This window comes from Hibiscus syriacus, unplaced genomic scaffold (assembly GCF_006381635.1).
Source record: "Hibiscus syriacus cultivar Baekdansim isolate YM2019G1 unplaced genomic scaffold, ASM638163v2 tig00110201_pilon, whole genome shotgun sequence".
Classification (NCBI taxonomy): Eukaryota; Viridiplantae; Streptophyta; class Magnoliopsida; order Malvales; family Malvaceae; genus Hibiscus; species Hibiscus syriacus.
Window position 1 is genome coordinate 528962 of NW_024062624.1, and position 20573 is coordinate 549534.

The following is a 20573-nucleotide window of genomic DNA, read 5'->3' on the forward strand; positions in this document are numbered from 1 at the left end:
TTCACTGGTTTATGGCCAAACTGCTATAGATCTTTTAGTCATATTGAAGACAAAAGTACCTTTGCAATGCAAAAAGTTTATTGCAGAATCATTTAAGTTGTCCCCACCATGCAAATGCTTTGAGTGGATAAGGTGCATGAGTTGGGGACATATTCTGGATTTAGCAGCTGAGTTATAGAATCTCAAGCCACTAAATCAGGTTTAACTATAGAAACTGCCCAGCTTGTCTTGGTGATGAAGATGCTTTGAAATCATATTTCCACTTGCTAGAAATAATCCTTAAAGATGTCGAATCCCAACATAGTCCAAAATATGAGGAACAGTGGGTAATCTGTAACTTTTCAGAAACATGTACCATGACAAGCTTGGCCTGTCTTGAAGATGTCGAATTCCTCTCACATGGACTTCCCAAGGGATAAGCCACTAAAGGTCCTAATGCCTGTCGGCAGCAGGCATCATTATAATTTAATTTTCTGCTTCATTTCTTTTATTAGTATTGCACTACTACAACACTTTTTCAAAAAATAGGAAAAAACGAACAGAACAGGCCTATGCCCATGGTTAGTCGGGCCACTTCATTGAGGGAGTAGCCCCATCACTGCCCGGTCTGTTTATCGAAATTGGGGGGTTGTCTTTCCTTGCCGAACATTCACTTCATTAGTTGTTTGCTGCAATAACCCACCCAAAAGCTATCAACTATTGAACAGACATGTTCAGGAGTGATTGAAGAGGTTTATCCCCACCATTATTTCTGCCAAATAAGGACTACCCTCCAGCTCCTTTCCCTTTGGTTATCACTGTTCATTCTGAAAATGACTATGGGGACCAGTCCTTTCATTACAACCTTTTTTCAACTCGAGAATGAGGCTTTGTTTTCCTAACCAGACATCATCCTTTTCATCATTGTCCTCTCATTCTGACTTCCGAGCTGAGTGTTTCATAAATATATTCCCTTCTTTAAAAGAAAAGGAAGAACTATTGGTTTTTAAGACAGCAAAATGATGCTTTTACTTCCAGAATTTGGCATTTTATTCTTTTTGTTGTATCCTTACAAGTAGCAAACTAGAAAGCGTTTTCTTTGTATGAAGAAAGCTGTAAAACCCCCGATTAAGGATGTGATTGTTGAAGACGAGTACGTATCCACATGTATCCCCTGATTAAGGGTGTAAATATTGGACAGAGATACTTTTAAGTAAAATGAAGAGTTCGAATAGCATAGAATTAAGCTAAATCTTGTACTTGGGGAGGCCTTGATACTAAACTAATGATGAAACAGAACAGTAAATGCTGCCACTTGTTTAGCAATCAAGTCAACAAAGTAGAATATTTACTGTTGTCTTGTCTCCAGAGTTTGCAATGGTAGGTGGTGAAATAGAGAATAGTCACCAATTGCCCGGGGTGTGTAATACTGTATATCTGTAGCAAACTCAATGACTTTTACGAAGGTCATGTTCGGGGAAGGGCGGAATAATTTGGTTCCTAACAGTTACCAAATAGAAGAAAAAAAGAGAGCAAAAAATGCTATGATTGCTCACTGTTTCCACTCATCCAATCATACAAATTCATCGAATAATGGTTTCAAAGAGCGAGTGGAAGCGACAAGTGAAAAATGAACAAACACTCCATGTTTATGTACTCTTTACGGTTCCATAGCTGTTTAGGAGCATATCAGGATTTAAACAGCATTGTTGTTACGGTGTTATTTCGTGATTTCAGTCATATTTACAGATTGGGAGTGGGCCCGGCAAGAAAAATAGCCAAGTTTAACCGCATAGCGACTCAAATACCTGGCAGGATTTCTCAGTTCGGAGAAATCCCATATTTGATGCCATCCTGCAAACGGATGAAATCCCATTTTTATGGTAACGATCTTGAATTAAAGGGGTAAAATATCCATCATGGGATATAATTATGAACCATGAACAGCCAGAATATGATTTACAAGAAAAATACCCTGATCCTAAGCCTTACTACATTTTCTTCAATAACCTCATAACTCTTATCTGCAACTTTCAGAAACGACAGTGAAAGAAAAAGACAACCCACTATGTCACTCCTTTAATGCAGGTCCAAAACTAGCACTGGTTGAGTTCTACAAGTCAAATTCAGAGATTTATTGCATTAAAAAATATGGAAATGTTGATTTGAAAATTTATTCAGTAATTTAAATTTAATTAATTATTAAAGTTCTCTTAAGTGTTAAATTTTTTAATGAAGTCATACTGTGATGAGAGTAAAATATTTTGTTAAATCCAAAGTTGTCACTAACTGCTGGAGATATTGCCAGCAACTTTAGTTTTATTGTACTAATTTTTTTTTTCCTGCAGTATAATGACCAAATTAAAAGAAATTAAAACACCTCAACAATTCAACTTTTGGCCTTACCTCATTGACCGCTTCTAACACAAACTAATTTCTGGTACCCTCAAATCCACTACTTAATAGACCTATAAGGTATCACCTACAGATGGCCTTAAGTTTGGGTCGCTTTTAATCATCTAAATAAAAACCATTGAAGTCTCAGACAAATAAGAAATTATGATGCATGACGGGAACTTCAACTTTCATGAAACCTTTTCCAGTTATTAATTGCAGGAAGAGGAACTGCATTGGGAATAAATAAGGCAAGGCACCTGATCTGCATTTTCTAGCTAAGAAGCTTATAGACAGTTAGACCTGGAGACCAAGTTAGACTCCTTCATTGCTTAGTAGCATCCATGGTCAAATTGATTCAAAAACAAAATGGAAACAGAAACTATACAGTAGATTCACAAATATGCTAGACTCGCAATACCAGAAGCAGGGGTCAAAGGATGGGATCAAACATCATCTGCAATCTCTTCTCCTTGTCCCCTTTCCCAGTCAAAATCCTAAACTTGGCAGTAGGTTTATTGTCCACAACAATCAAACGCATCAGATGCTTACTCCAAAGATAATACAATATGCAGATGACATAAGCTCCTTCCTTCCCAAGTGAATAGATCAATTACCGAATTGAACCCATTTCTCAACAAACTAATGAAACGATAAATTATTGAATAAGATTACACCTAGAAAAGAATTTCCAGGTCCCTGCATTACATTCAAGCTAGTCAAGGTGTGTGCTTATCTTTGACCCACCTAGATCTTGAATATACCCGCATCAACAACTTTATATAAAATCTTCCTTTTAAGGAAGAAATGGAAACTCCCCCCCCCCCCCACAAACAAGAAAAACAATTAAAAAAAAAGGCATCAAGGAACAAGAGGTAAACTGCCAGAATCACCACCATCCATAGACAACTTGTGTGTACTTATCTTTGAGCCACCTAAAGCTCCTCCTCAAGGACCCTTTGACCTTACCTTCCACACTGTACATCTTGTAGCTAGCAACCCTTTTCTTCCTCTGGAATTCAGGGTATCCAAAGATCCATGCATTCGAAGAAGATGAGCCAGAAGCAGTCGTCCCTTTCTTCGACTTGTAGCCTCTGTTGTTCCCTGAGTTATTGTAGTTGTTAGCCATCTGGGACTGTGCATAAGCAGCACTATAGCACCTGAAATCATAAGAAGCTGAAGGCCTAGGTGGTCCATGGTGGGTGTCCAACTCCATCCCATTACCATATGACCTTGATCTGTTGTAATCTTCCATTGAATTCTTGAAAGAGACGCAGGAGAGAGAGATTCCTGAAGGAAGGGATGGTGGCCTAGTTGATGGATGGATTGTTTTGGTTGTCGAATTTCTTTTGATCTTGACAGGTAAGGGAAGACACGAGAATGATTTTTAAAAAAAAGCTATGAAGGTGATAAAATACTTGGTACTTTGGATTAATTTAAGGGTTGCATTTGCTACTTTTTTTTTTCATTTTCCGATCCCGTGACTGACTTTGGGAGACATGGGAATTGATTCTATATTTGGCGTGTTTAACGGGGAATCATGTTGTCCAATGCCTACTGCAATTATTTATATTCTCCTCGTTCTTGGTACAATACATTTGCATTGACCAGTCATACCCTGTGAAACAAAACTAACTTTTTGGGTTACCTACGAGTTGAAAAATTGTAAGTGTTGAAACATTTATTTGCTGCACTTCAATTAACTTGCCCGTGCCCTTCAAAAATCAAAACCAGTTCACTATTCCAACTCATATACCCTTTGAAGCAGTCCAACAACTCGTATGCGTATGGGTCCTCAAAATGCTTTATTTGATTTTGGAATTGCTTTCTGATATTAAATGAACCCAATGGTTAAGCAAACAAACGAGGATCACTAACTGTAAAATGGCAGCACCTTTTTTAAGGGGAAATTAAAGTTTAAGGTATAGCAGCATCTTTTTCATACTGCATCTTGCCCTACTGATAGTGGTGGGCTGCATCAGGGACCACGCTCCACAAAAGTTTCTAAATGCACGACCAAGAAACAGTCCACCCAATTCTTAAACAATCATGCCATTGAAATAGAAAGACAAGGGGAATAAATAAACTTACCAAAAGGCAAGTCCAATAATCTAAATTCCCACTCTACATTTTATTCTCTTTACATAGACTGGAGATGAAAAAGTTAAATACATGGATAAAACATGATTTTGGACAAAACTAGAACAATACTACATACTTGTCGATGGCACACACACCACATCAGAATTTGAACATCGGGTTTCTTAAATTGTAATGGGAGCTCATCTAAATGTTTGGGACCGAAAATCACACCCGGTTGCAAGGACACCGGACCTCCAAAACTTTGACATTTCCATGGAGCCATTTACCAAGAGCCCGAAACAGAATCAAATTAGATCAGCAACATTTGATGGCAGCTCCTCAGTTACAACATTATAAAACTTCTGGATGTCAAACAGCATCCTTTCATCATCCATGGTCACAAAGTTGATGGCAACACCTTTTCTCCCAAATCTTCCACTACGACTAATTCGATGAAGGTAGTTCTCTGTTTGTGCTGGGAGATCATAATTGATCACAAGAGAGACTTGCTGAACATCAATTCCACGAGCCAAATGATCAGTGGTGATAAGCACACGAGAGGATCCAGATCGGAATTCCCGCATGATAATGTCCCTTGTATTTTGGTCCATATCTCCATGGGTGGCAGACACTGTATGGTCATGACTACGCATCTTGTCTGTGAGCCAATCCAACTTCCATCTGGTGTTCACAAAATGACACTTTGGGTGATTGCTAAGGTCTCGTAGAGATCACAAAGCGTCTCAAGCTTCCATTCCTCCTCCTCAACATTGACATAAAATTGCTTGATACCCTCAAGTCTAAGCTCATCACGCTTCACCAGAATCCTCACAGGTTTGTTCATGAACTTCCTTGTGATCTCAAGGGCTTCAGGAGGCATTGTAGCAGAGAAAACGCTTACTTGAATTTTTGGTGGCAGCAACTGGAAAATATCATAAATCTGGCACATGCAAACAGCAGAGGTCAATGAAACAACAAATGAAGAAACAGATATCATAGCAAAAGCTCAAAATTAGCTTCACAAGTCACAAATAGGGCCATCGTCTTCTAGGCAAAGCACAACAAATAATACATACAGCTTCTAAATGAAAAAAGGACCTGATCCTTGAAACCTCTTGAGAACATTTCATCAACTTCATCCAACACAAACATCTTTATGTGATCAGGGCGGAGAGACTGTCTCCTCAACATGTCAAACACACGGCCAGGTGTACCAACAACCACTTGAACCCCACTGGAGAGGATCTGTTGACCTTCACGGACACTGGTCCCACCTACACAAGCATGAACCTTGACACCTAGGTAATCACCTAATGCCCTCATGACCTTCTCAATTTGTTGCACTAATTCTCGGGTTGGTGCAAGGACCAATGCTTGACACTGAACTAAACTGTAGTCAAGCTGCTGTAGAATTCCTGAGCAGAAAGTTGCAGTTTTTCCTGTACCGGACTGCGCTTGTTGAATTACATCAAGTCCCTTGCAGAACGGTACAATCCCCCGTTGTTGAATTGCAGATGGCTTCTCAAAACCTTCACAGAAAATTTTGACTTAGCAAGCAGCTTTACCACTATCCATGTAAAGCGATCAGTTTTTGAATGACACAGAGATATGAAGCTCTCACTAGTGCTTGAAAGCACAGATTTTCACTATGGAAATCACAAGATCTCAACATACATACATATAAGTTGAACCCTAAATTGGTTACAAGATGATTAAAATTGAATCCTAAACCCTGTAAGGCCCAATAAGTTTTTACAGTGCTGCTTCACATGGCAAAGCATAATAGTACAATACTCTGCACACTTCAAGGTTTCTTTACAAACAAAGTCCTTGAAATAAATCAAACTTACCATAAGCATAAATGCCCCTAAGAAGATTTTCTTGCAATCCCATAGCATCAAAAGTGTCATAAACCTCATCATATGAGGTGAAGAAATCTTGCCCCTCAGCGTCAAGTCTGCTCACATCAATTTACCAAACAAAGCCTTAGAATCCATTCAATAAATTCAGAAGGTTAGCAAACTACAAGTGCACCAGTTAAATATCAAACAAACCATGAAGAAACATAAAAACTTAATTAATCACCAATGAACCTGAAAGCTAAATGCCTAGAAACAGAGCAAAGAAAAGTAAACTTACTCATTCATTTTATTTTTTTGGATAATTCAAATATTATTACCCAATGAATCAGAGTTCAACAAACCAATCACCAACAAAAGCCTATATACATCTATACAAAAAGAAATGATCGGTTAGATAATACCCCAAGAATTACACAGGGTGAAGTTAGCACTTTCAATTCTATTAATATTTTTTCCTCTTAATTGTATTCCTACGACTTCCTTTATGACTTTAAGAAGATCTTCTGGTGATCGAGTACGACCTTGGAACATTCTTCGATTCCTTTCCTCCCAAAGAGTGTAGATAAGAGCACACCTTGCTAGCTTCAATATTGTGGTGAGAAGAGATTTTCCTTTCCATACCTCGCAAGCCCACGTTTCCATGTCACCCCATGATGCTACAGAGTTGCTCAACCCATTCAGGTTCAATATCGCGTCCCATAAGAAAGCAGAAGTCGAACAGTGGAAGAACAAATGGTCCCTTGTTTCTAAAGCATTGTTGCATAGAACACAATTTCCTTCAGTGGTGATGCCCATTCGTTGAAGTCTTACTCTTGTTGGAAGTCTATCCAAGTGAGTCATCCACGCTATCAAGCTGTGTTTCGGAATGTGTTGTGGAAACCAGACTAGTTTCTACCAAGAAACCTTTTCCCCCTTCTTCCGAACCTCTTCCCATGTGTCTCGGATCTGAGTAATACCGGCTGAAATGATAGGTTGCGCTTCAACCCTTAATTTTAGCAGTCTATTGAAGCACCAACTTGCATTTGAGCGTGTCTGTAGATGCCAAAAATTAGTTCCCTTCATAACATTAAGCCATGCAACCCAAAGAGAACCTTCGCCCAAGAGAATTTTTCTAATGAGTTGGACGAGACAAGCTTTGTTCCATGATTTTATATTCTTCAATCCAAGACCTTCTGATTTTGAAAGACATATTTTATCCCAGCTTATCCTTGCTCCCGAAGCGGCTTTATCGTCACCTTTCCAGAAGAAGCGGGAACAGAGCTGATCAATTTTGTTTAATATGGATTGGGGTAGTACAAATTGTCTACACCAGTAATTCGCAACACTAAATAGAACTGATCGGATGAGTTCCACTCTGCCGGTATAGCTTAATTTCTTTCTTGCCCAATGATGAAGCCTACCTTTGATTTTCTCAATAAGAATAACACAGTCTTTTTCGGTTAGCTTTCGAGTAATAAGTGGAACTCCCAAGTATCTCACAGGCAAGGTACCTAGGTTGAATCCAGAAATCTACTTGATAGTATCTAAAGTTCGAGTAGAAATTCCAGCAGCAAAAAATTCCGTTTTAGAAGCATTAAGCTTTAGCCCAGACATTTCATGAAATGTATCAAGGACACTAATGATACCAACAATAGATTCAACATTTCCTTTGCAAAAAAATCAACAAATCATCAGCAAAGGATAAGTGAGTAAGACAAATCTTCTTGCATTTAGGATGGAAGCCAAAAATACCTCGTGTTGCTGCCAAATTAAGCAATCTGGAAAGCACGTTCATAGAGAGAACAAATAAGAAGGGTGAAAGAGGGTCACCCTGTCTTATTCCTCTAGCTCCCTTTTTTTTATAAGAATTTAAGGCCTCGTTAAAAGCCCCCCTCTTGATTAATGGAGCTTATAAGTAATCTCCTTAATCAGCGGAAGGGAGAAAAGAGTGCCTTAGGATTTTATTGAGCCATACAATTACATAAGGTACAACCATTAATACACCCCTACAAAACCAAATAAGCTCTAAACAGCAAAAAACATCCAATCCAAAAAAACACAGAATCATCCAATTCTTGCTTTAGCTAAGGCATCAGCCTCTAAGTTTGTTGTCCTATTAACCCATCTAACAACACCTTCTAAAACGTTAAGCATGTGAACAATATCTCTAATCAAGAAAGCATAAACATCAGGAACTAAATCCACTTCCTTAATCTAGTCTACAGCCACCTTACTGTCGCTTTCGATAATGAGACGACCCTTCCTCTCTCGTAAATTCGCATAGAACATTAAACCCTTCTGAATAGCTTTTAATTCCATATAAGTTGGAGGACTCGGACCAGCAGATTCTTTGAAAGAACTTACAGTCAGACCCGAGGAGTCCTTTAACACACCACCTATCCCACTCTTCTTCCAATCTCTTGTAGTAGCAGCATCCACATTTAACTTTACAAAACCTTTAGGAGGAGGAGACCAAGGCAATATAGTTACAAGTTGATTAGAATTGAGAGAGCACAAATCCCCTAAAGAGGGATCTGAAATAAGAGAATCCTTAGGAATAGAAACCTCTTTGTACTTAGCAAGGAACCAAGAAGCTAGTCTAAACCTTGCTAAGAAAAAATACTCAGCCAAATCTAACTTTCCCCCTTCAAACACAATATGATTCCTAACTTTCCCAGTAGTCCACATAATTGCCCCCAGGAATAAAAGACCAAATTGTAGAGGTAGGCTTCAAATCATCCCAAGCTAGTAGGAAGATTTTAGCATTAACATGAAAAACAGACTTAATCTTCCAGAAATTCAGAAATTTGTTCCAAATCGACCACACCATCGAACAAGTGAAAAACAAGTGCGAGGGAGACTCCTCCTCCCTCTTGCAAAGAGGGCACATAATGTCTACAATTCCTTGAATTCCCTTTTTAACAAGTTCTGTCCAAATAACCAGCTTCCCTAACACCACCTGCCACATAAAGGACTCCACTCTAGGTGGAATCTGACCCCTCCAAATAATCTTCTTCCAAAAATATACCTCTTCCGAATCCAAATTGATGGGTGAACAAATCTTGGTGCCAGATTTAACAGTGTACACCCCATCTCCAGAACCTTTCCAAATCACCCCATCAACAAACTCAATAGATAGAGAAACAGAGGAAATAACATTCATCAAATTCACCCACTGCTCTACTTCTCAGTCATTTAAATTTCTTCTAAACTGCACATCCTAACTCCATCCCGAAGAGCTATAATTCCCAAATTCAAACAGTTTGCCCATTCTATTTGTGGAAATGGAAAATAATCGCGGGAAAATAATTAGAAGAGGATAATCCAAAGCCCAACTATCCTGCCAGAACCTAATCACCTTGCCATCTCCAACTCGAAAAGCAAACAAACTTCTAAACTTAGAGCCAATACTGTCTTCTTTAAAGTGATTCTTAACCACCGATCTCCAAATCCAAGATACTCTTTGTGGGACTTTGCTGTCAAACAATAACCAAGATGGATCCATATTGTATTTAGAACAAATGAATTCCCTCCAAACAGACCCCCTTTCATTAGCATACCTCCAAGGCCATTTTGCTAAAAGAGCTCTATTCATGAACATAAGATTTCGAACACCTAAACCCCCTCGAATTTTGACTTGCTCACAATCGGCTAGTTAACCCAATGTATTTTATTTTTACCTATTCCCCCTCCCCATAAGAAATTCGACATAATGGAGTTGAGAGATTTAAGTACCGAAGTTGGTATCTTAAATAAAGATAAATAATACGTAGGGAGCGAACATAGAATCGACTTTATTAAAACCAACCTTCCTGCTAATGACAGTGAAGAAGCCTTCCACCCAGCTAATTTATTTGAAAAATTATTCACCACCGGACTCCAAAGTGCTTTAGAGTTTCTACTAGCTCCCAAAGAAAATCCTAAATATTCAGAGGGAAAACAACCCACAGAACATCCGATAGAATTAGCCCACTGTTGAACATCTTCATTCAAATTCACACCAAACAATTTACTTTTCTTCAAGTTGAGCTGTAAACCAAAAACTACTTGAAACACTCTAAGCACCCTCTTAACATTTAAAATCTGCATCTTAGACGCCCCACAAAATATAATTAGATCATCCGCGAACTGTAAATGAGATAATTTGAAAGCACCCGAATCACTGCCTATAACCAGTCCAGAAAACAGTCCCTGTGCCACAGCCTTTAAAAATAGATTGAGAAGTTCTCCAATAAAATTAAACAAAGGTGATAGTGAACACCCCTGCCTAAGACCTTTAGCCATTGGAAATTCCTCAGTAGGAACTCCATTCACTAAAACAAAAACTGAGGCAATGGTTACACATTTTCTGATCCAACCTATCCACCTGGAACCAAATCCCATTTTCTCCATTACTAGAAACAAAATGTCTCAATCAACCGAATCATAAGCTTTATTGAAATCTACCTTGAAAACACAACCTTTAAGACCATTTTTCCTCCAGTAATCCACTCCTTCATTCGCAATTAAATAACAGTCCAATATTTGTCTCCCTTGGGTGAAGGCAAATTGTGTTGGGCTAATTAAGTCTGAAATACAACTCCTCAATCTCCTCGATAGGCACTTAGAGAGGATCTTATATAATCCACCAACTAAGCTTATAAGCCTATAATCATCAAGATCAACACTGTTAGAGACCTTAAGAATAAGAGTAATAAAAGTATGGTTGATGCCATGATCTCAATCTTTCCCCGAATAGAAGTTGAGGAAGAACTTCATAATCTCCCCTTTAAGTACATGCCAATATCTCTTGAAAAAACCCAAATTAAAACCATCTGGCCCCGGGGCTTTATTGCTATTACAAGACTTTAAAGTATCCCATATTTCCTCCTCAGGAAATTCTTTCTCCAAACTTAACCTCTGCTGACTAGAAATACTGGAAAAATCCAACCCAAAACCTTTCACTTCTAAGGTCGATTTGTCATTAAACGCCTTAAAGAAGTGTTCTTTGACAGTGGCCTTTATAACATTTGGGTCCTGAATAACCTTACCCCTGCTACTAATAGCATTCAAAACATTTTGTTTCCTCCTAACTGAAGCACATGTATGGAAGAATCTGATATTTCTGTCCCCATCTTCTACCCACTTGGATCTAGAATTATGGAACCAAATCTGCTCCTCTATCTTATGCAACTTCCATAATTCTGACCTTAAGTCCTTCAACTCAGTTGCTTTCTCATCATGAGTACCATCTTGTTGTTGTTGAACCTCCACTTCTAATTTTTGAATCTTCAATTTTAATTCTGAAATTAAAGCTTCAGGAAACTTATCTCTCTTCCCTGCCCAATTTTTAATGTCAATTTTGGTTTTTTTCAGAATGTTAAAAATTCCAGCATTCCTCTGTATCTCTTTACATTCTTGAATTGAAGAACTGATCAAATCCTCGAATCCAGCCTCATCCATCAAGTAATTAAACAGTTTAAACGGTTTTTCCCCTAATTTACACCTCCATTCTCAATTATTACTGCATTATGATCTGATAATGATCTTGGCAGCAACGATTGTGTTAAATCTGGAAAAGCATCCAAGAATTGGCTATCAACCAAAAATCTGTCCAGCCTAACATAGGTCGGGGAATCTTGGTTATTACCCCAAGTAAACCTACCTCCACTCAATGGCAAATCAATTAAACCTGTATTAAGAAGAAATCGACTGAAAATCTCTATAGAATTCCTGTTTTGGGCTCTACCAATCTTCTCATCTTCATGTAGATAAACATTAAGGTCCCCTCCAACACAAATAGGCTCAGAATGTCCTCCAATGAGCGTGCTTAACTCTTCAAAAAAACTTTCTTTCTCTTCCTCAACCAAGGGCCCATACACATTAATGAATCTGCACCTGAAATTATTTGCCCGAAACCTCCCCGATATAGCAATAAATCTTCTGGTTGTACACTGATTTTGCAACTCAAATACATTATCATCCCAACAAAACGATAATCCCCCTGACGAACCAACCGAAGGAGACTCAATAACCCCTTGCAAATAATTTAACCCGTTCCTTCTCATAAAAGACCTTTGAATCTTCTCCAATTTCGTTTCCTGCAACCAAAGAAATTGAGGATGGTATTTAGAGACTAGTCTCTGAACAATCCTTTTTTTCTCACTTCTACCCAAACCTCTAACATTCCATGTTATTATAGATAACTTCAACATAATCATAGAAAAATCAACCATCTAGACCCCCCGCAAAATCCCCCTGTTTGTCCATCCGCGAGCCTTTTTCCAAAACAATAATCTTATCCAAAAAGGCTTGTTGTCCTTGTTCAAAGGAAATCCCCAGCAGCTTACTTACCTCCCAAGTAGCTAAAGTTTCTTCCAATAAATCAGAAAAGCCTGAAGAGGAAGCTGTTGAAATGCTCACTCTTTCTAAAGCTTCCCTTAACAAATATCTTCTAGCTCTCCTGATAAACACACCAGATTCAAAGCAATGATTATCACCCATATACTGCAATCCTTCGACCACCCTATCCACACTCTTATCCCCCGAACTCAATACATCATTAACATCCTCACAACCCTGAAACTCTACATCAACTGACAAGCTATCCAGTTGAATACCTCTGGAATTTATATTTTTCCAGTCCCTGACGATTAAGGCATTTTCTTTCTCAGGCTGAAAATTCAAGATACTTCCCAGCCAGTATTTTCTGCCTCTACTCCTTTTGTAGACCCTTTTGTAACTTTTGATTTTCCTTCTCCAATAGTACACTTTTGCTACTTAACGAGCTATCAGACTTATAAAACAATCCACCCTTTACTTTACTTCCTGAGATATCAATGAAAGGCTCTAACACCATTAACTCAGGATCCTTAGCTCGTAAACCATCCTTTTCTATTATCTCTGAATCTGACCTCTTCCCCTCTTCTTCTCTACTGTAAAATCCTGACTTAGCCAAAACCTGATTTTTAACCATTTTCCCAAATTTATCTATTTTAATTCTTGGCCCAGCAGGAATAATCCTTCCTACATTAGACCCAAAAAGCTCATCTCCTTCTGATTGGGCTTCAGACCCATCAGCCGTCATTTTTGAATCTCTCAATCCCAAACCTGCAAACTCACCCACTTTGATAATCTCCCCATTCTGAACATCTGACTTTCCATTAATATCTGATCCAATTTTTGAAATTCTTGGAAACCGCCTATCCCCACCAACTCCACCAAACCCGATAGCTGCACCTTGTTCCATCCAACTGTCCACTCTCTGACGATTTTCTTCTACAGATCTGGCAGAGCCTTCCTTAGATTCTAACCCAACCTTGTCCTCTTCTTTCTCAGTCGTAAAGGCTCCAAACTGTCCCTCTTCGGAACTGGCCACCGGAGGATTTGTGGAAAAAAACATAGTATCATCATTCGCCGATCCAATCTTCATGGTTACTTTGAAAGATCTTCTATATGATCCAATAGCGATCTGGTCTGGAACATCAAAAGGGCTAGCCACCCTAATTAAAAGTGTTGCCTTTGTAAGATCTTCCCTCTGTTTAGTGTCATCAAGAATATCTACTACCCTCCCCCATCTCCCTGCTAAACTTTCTAGGAAAGATTCATTCCAGCATAAAAGAGGTAACCTAAATAACTCCACCAAGAAAAAAGCCAATGGCACACCCTCATCATTCAGTAATGGCTCTAAAAGATCGAACCAGAATTGAAGATCTTCTTTCTTCTTCATCCAAGCATCTGACATTTCTTCAGCTGAATTAAAAACTATTACACAAGAGTTCCAGACATACCCCCATCTAACAATCTGGACGTCATAACCTTCATTTACTAAGGCATTATGAACTAACTCTAACTCAAAAGAATGCTTGATAATCCCCGTCAATGATCTTTTAACCCAGCTCGAACTCTCAGATGAGATATGCATCTCCATGATGTTTTTCCTGACTTTTTCCTTGTTTTGGGCATCAGCGACCGTATCCTTGATCTCCAGAACACTCCTCGACCTCCTGTTCGACATCAATGCATCTTTATACGATCTGTCATCCCTCAAACTTCAATGAACACCATCTGGCTCATTTGAATTCGATATATCTGCAGAAGTCGGACATGCAACCTTCTTTGAATCGTTTTTACTACACTCTAACCATGCACATGATTCCTTGTATCTTGCGACTCTAACCGTGATCCTTCTCCCATCTATGACCGCACCATTAAGATTTTCTACAGCCCTTCTCAACCCATTCTCATTTCCAAACTGCACAAAAGCAAAAGTGGAAAATATGTATTTTGGATTTCTAGTTACCTTGGGAATATAGACTCTCTGGACTGGACCATGAACTAAGAACATTTCCCTTAATGCACGTCTTGACACTCTCCGACTAATATTATCCACAAACACCTTCCAAATCCCATCTGAAAATAAACTACTTTCCGCCCTTTCTCTCACAACTTCTCTCTCCCTCTCTCTCATCATTCTAGTACACTTTTTCCTCTAGCTCCCTTGAATAACCAATTAAGCTCCCGTTGAACGAATTGGAGAAACTAGCTTGGGTAAAGCAAGCTTCAATCCATGCAATAAACATCCTCGGAAGATCGAGAGCTCGGAGAATGTTAGAAATGAACCCCCAATGAAGAGAATCAAAGGCTTTATGGAGATCAATTTTCAATGAGCATCTTGGGGAAATGGTTTTCCTTCCATAGCCTTTAACTATTTCTTGGGCGAGAAGTGTATTTTCAACTATGCTTCTTCCTTTGATAAACAATGTCTGGTTCAAAGTTATCATGTCTGGAAGATGGTTTGTCAGTCTCTTAACCAGAATCTTGGTGATAGCTTTGTAAATCACTGAGCACCAAGAGATGGGGCGAAAGTCCTTAACAGATTTAGGGTTAGGAACTTTAGGAACTAAAGCTAAGATTGTAGAATTAAAAGCAGGAAGAAGTTGAGAATGCAAAAAGAAATACTGGACAGCAACCACTACTTCATCACCAATTAAAGGCCATGCTTTCTTGAAGAAAAGAGGGGTGAAGCCGTCTGGACCCGGTGCTTTATCGTTTCCTTGGCAAAAGAAAGCTTCCATGATTTCTTCATTGGATACCACCTTAGTAAGATTAGAAGCTGCTTCTGAAGGCAAAGAAAATTGGAGAAGTTCCTTGAGAATACAAGGGTTTGTTTCTTTAACCCCTGGGTCAACAAAACCAATTAAGTTAGAGAAGAAATCAGTCACTTCGGCAGCCATTTCGTCGAATGTTTCAAGTCTCTGACCCTGCTCATTAATCAGCACCCGAATAGTGTCCCTTTTATTCTTAATAGCAACCCTTGAATGGAAGAATTTGGAGCATTTATCTCCATCCTTAAGCCATTTCACTTTGGCTTTTTGTTTGAGAAATAAAAGTTCTGCATCTTCCAGAGTACTCAGCTCTGATTGTAATATTAACTCCTTTTCAAGAGTCTCTTCACCTTTTAACGTGAGAATCTCTTGAAGCTCCAACTCAGTTCGCTTTTGTCTTACACGGGCCGAGAGGTCACTAAAGCTATCTTTATTTAAATTCTTTAGGCAGCTTTTGAGTCTCTTCAATTTCAAGAAAAGGATCTTCATTGGATTACCATGAATAGGTTCTTGCCACGAATGCCTAACCTCATTCATAAAGTTCGAGTGAAGTGTCCAAAAATTGAAGAATTTAAACGGCTTCGGTCTATTACAAGGGATATCCATTGAAAGCCAAACAATGGACATACAATGATCCGAAATTCCTGGAGCAGTGAATTCAACAAAAGATTGAAGGAAAGAATTAGCCCAATTAGGATTGATCATAACCCTATCTAATTTTCTTGCCAGAAAAGATTCTTTCTGTTTGTTATTCCAAGTGAAGGAAGGGCCGAAATAAGGGTGGTCTTGAAGGTCCAGGTCGTGGATGAAGCCTTGGAAATCTTTCATATCAGGAGTAAGATAGTGGCCTAAAATCTCATGGTCCAAACTTTCTACAGAATGCAGAATAGCATTAAAGTCCCCTCCTAAAATCCAAGGGGAGTGATTAACAACATTGTCCAGATCCCAAAGTTGGTTCCATAATTGTCTACGAATTGTTCCCTCATTACTTCCATAAATTGCCGAAATGAACAGAGGAGCCCCAAGGTAGTTACCTTTAACAATGATACTCTGATTAGTAACATGAATGATGGAAGGATCGATACATTTCCTCCAAAGTACCCAAATTCTCCCATTTAGAGCGTGATTGTAATTAGTACAAACATTCCAATTTGCAAACTTTGTCTTGAATATAATCTTTGACTTATCTAATTTTACCCTTGTCTCCAGTAAACACAAAACATCAATTTTGTAGTGGTATGCTCTTTGAACAACTCTATCTTGTTTCAAAGGTTTATTAAGACCTCTTACATTCCAAAAACTAAGTATCATTTAGAGGATGATCCAGCTGTACCCCCATTACCTTCAACTACAATGCTGTGAGCTTTATCTATGTGTTCCCTCTTCTTCGATTTTAACTCATTTACCAAGCCTGCCACTCCCAAAGAAGCAGTACGGACTTTCCTTGGAGGTCGATCTGCACTTTTTGAATTTTCTTCGACTGTAGTGAGAACCTCAAACCTGTTTTTTGAACCTACAAGTGAAGCTTTTGAATTTTCTTTAATAGGTCTTCCTCTTCCCCGTTTAAGGGCTGTTTTTTGAGTGACTAACTTTTCTTCCTCAATTGAATCATTAAGGTCTTTTGAATGTTTTTCTCCATCATCGACTAAGTCTTCAGAGACACTTGCTGTAGGTTGAGATTCAGTGTGCTCTTTAAGATCATCTTGAGCTTTGGAATCTGTTTTGGTCTCATTGAGGTCTGGATCAATAACGACAACAGTATTCAGAGGATTTTGATTCTGAATTTCAGATTGCTTTGGTTCAGAATTTTGGGATTCCTGAAGAAGTTCAACTCCTCCTATTGTTGGGGAACCAGAATCTGAGTTATAAACTTCCTTCTTTTTCCAAACTTGGGGCGCTGTTGAGGCAGGATTCTGTTTATGCAAGCATCCCTTGTCCGAGTGGCCGAAGATTTTACATTTCCTGCAGGATGGAGGAAGCCACGGAATTTCCACTAGAATCGAAGTGGGATGGCCATCTTTCAGAACAACTTCGATATAATTTGGAATTACTTCGTTAACCCCAATTTCAACACAGAGTTTTGCATATTCAAGTCTGGATTTCGAAGCTGTAATCGAATCCATAGAAAGGGGTACTCCTATAGCGCTCGCTATGTAACTAAGACCAGCTCGGTTAAATAATTCAAGAGGGACGTTATACAGGTGCACCCAAACTGGAATTCTAGCCAAATTGAAACTAAGTTTTTTCAAATTAGGCTCCCATTTCCTAAGTATCAGTGGGTTGTTATGTATGTGCCACGGACCGTTCTCTAACACCCAATCCCTAGCTGAAACAGAATTGAAAGAGAAAATGAAGAGATTATTACTAGCAGAACTCACCTTGACTTGTGAACCTGGTAAAGCTTTGTTCCACAATGAAACGACAATTCGTTGAAGAGAGGAGAAATTGGGTGTTGGTCCGAGGAATTGTCCTACCAGAGATAATTCCCATTCAGAAATTCCAGCATCAAGGACCTCTGGAGGGGGAAGAACAACCGGGTTCCCGTCGCGATGCTTTGGGGGAAAATAATCAAGGGTTTGTTCTGTAGAGCTTCCAAACAATTTCCGCCAGTCCATCCCGTCGCTTCTACTGAAGCGAAGTGTTAACTTGGTCCAAGCGTTTCCGACTGTGGTATTCTTCATGTCTGATTTAAAGTGTCAGTCTTGCCAGTTGCCAGCAAGACACAAAGCATCAAGACACTAGAGTTTGGTTTTGAGAAGAAAAATTAACCAAGGCACCACATGAAGTTCGCCTATCTTTTATTTATACATGGTGTTAAATGCCAACAATGTCTCTGATGGTTTATATAGAGAAAATAAAAAACACTATACACAAAACTTAGATAATATGGTCCTAGGGGAGAATCACAAAATACACAAGTATCAACGAATTTAAACGTATGAGCTGAAATAATTCAGACAATAACCCAAGCACCAAACTAAAGATATGTCAGATTAAAAGTAAAACCCGTATCTAAAACGAAAAATGGTTTACGTTCCTACATGTTTGATTCCACTAGAAAAAATGATACCAAACTAAAGGGGGGACAAAAGGAGGAAAAAGAAAAGAATTACCTGATAGTCAATATGATCCAGAGAAGATCGATAGCTGGACAGGGGTGACGTTTTGGGGTTAGGGTTTTAGGTTCAAACTCCTCGGATCTCTGTCAATGGGTGTAAGAAAGGGAGAGGAAGATAGTGTGGTTATCAGTTATGGAGACTTTGAGAGACTGTCAAGTGAAAAAACAAAAACCTCAATAGGGATATTCGTTTTGGCAATTTTACCCCCGTCCCTATATTCTACGCCGTCGTTTCCTTATTAATGCCTAAAAAGGTAAGAAACAAATTGAGAAAGTAATGCGTGCTTACTTGGGTTTTAAGGTTCATGCGTGTGTTGATGGAACCAGTATTTAGGCATAGCAGTGCATCCTTCCTGTTGGCATCCATGTTGTTGGTACTCCTAGTGGTGTTTTTGACATGCATCCCAGGCAGAGGCAGTCACTTCTTGCAGATTCTATTGGTAATAAGCTGATGAAAATGCTTACAGTTGTAAAGCTATCTGTTTGCTTAATGACCAAATGTGGAGCTATGATCAGTCTCTCCTGAAGATACTAATTTTTTACCCACATTATTATTATTATTATTATTATTATCATTATTATTATTATTATTAAATATATATTAAATAAATCTATATAAATAAATAATTACAGACCAATTACAACTGGACCGGCCCAGTTATAAATAAACTAGAACCGGTCCAGATCAAACCAGAAACCCTAAACATTTGGGGTTCCAGTTAGGGTTTCCTAACCCTAATCTAGTCGGCCGCCTCATCACAGCCGTTGGATCTGAGAGATCCAACGGTCCAGATTGCCCCAGATGGAAACCCTAGGGTCTGATACCATAGGGACACGCGGCCGCCGCTGCTATCTCGCCGCCTCTGCCGCTGCCACGTCCCAACCGAAGACTCCAGAAGCTAGAACACCAGCCGTCCACGCCATAGCTACGGGGTGAGTCACCACTGGTAGTCCGGTGACTCACCGAGACCCCATCTCCGGACCGGTCCGATGGCCACACCGGTGGTGGCTATAAAAGCCACCACCCCAACCTGAAAAAAAAAACGGACAGAGACAGAAAAAAAGAGAGATACAGAACCGGAGAAAGAAAAAAAAAACAGAGAAAGAAAAAAAAAAGCAACTACTAACCAACGATCTCAGTCAAACATCCCACAACCAGAAACAAAAAAAAAAGAAGAAGGAAAAAGGAAGAAGGAAAGACTTACCGAGGAAGCCAAACGCCGGATCTCACCAAAACCTTCGAAAAACCGAAGGTATTCTTTTTAGATTTGCTCCGATTGGGAGCCGTTTAACGGAAAAGAGCATCGGAACCGTCATTAGGACGGTCCGATCTACGTTTAGAATAAAAAAAAAATTCCGGCCACCAAAGACGGTGGCCGGCGGCGGTGGTTGACGGCGGACGAACGTCGACTAACGGCTGCCGGCCGGTTGGGCTTCTCTCTGTTTTAGAGAGAAGCGAGAGAAAATTCTCTCTCTCAGAGAAGAGAGAGAGAAGGAAAATGATGAAATGAAGCTGGCCCTTCGGGCCAGCCGGTTTTGGACTTTTATAGTCCTTCCCGAACGACGTCGTTTCGGGAAAGACTATGCGCGTAATTAGATAATAGTTAAACCCCGTCCGTAGTCCTCCAAACTTGTAAACTTTACATTTTAGTCACTAAATCGAATTTATAATACTTTTAATTTGATCTTGAAATTTTAATTTTATTTATTTTAGTCCTTTTTATTAAAATAATATATTTAGGATAAATAACAAATTTAATCCCTTAATTTTAATAAATAATATTTTAATCATTAGTTTATATTTTTAATTTATTTTATTATAATATCCGAATTTTAGATAATTTTATTTTAGTCACTAAATTATTAAATAAGAAAATAGCATGTTTAATCCCTGTAATTCTGATTAATTATGAATTAGGTTTTTCAATTTTAATTTCACTATATTTTAGTCATTTATTTTAAGTATTTTTTTTTATTGCTTTTAAATATATAGTTAGAATTGTATTTTTACTTGCTTATATATTTAAATGTTGTTATATAATAAATAAATATTTATTTTAAATAAATTATTTT

The 20573-nt window shown here is 38.7% G+C and overlaps 1 protein-coding gene and 1 pseudogene across 1 annotated transcript; both read right to left on the reverse strand.

The window, feature by feature from the left end:
• Positions 1-3208: 3208 nt before the first annotated feature.
• Positions 3209-3944, reverse strand: LOC120218729. The gene has a single exon (XM_039215631.1). The coding sequence runs from the start codon at positions 3626-3628 to the stop codon at positions 3263-3265; it is 366 nt and encodes a 121-aa protein (XP_039071562.1). The 5' UTR covers positions 3629-3944; the 3' UTR covers positions 3209-3262.
• A 607-nt stretch (positions 3945-4551) lies between these two features.
• Positions 4552-18867, reverse strand: LOC120218896 (annotated as a pseudogene).
• Positions 18868-20573: the final 1706 nt, after the last annotated feature.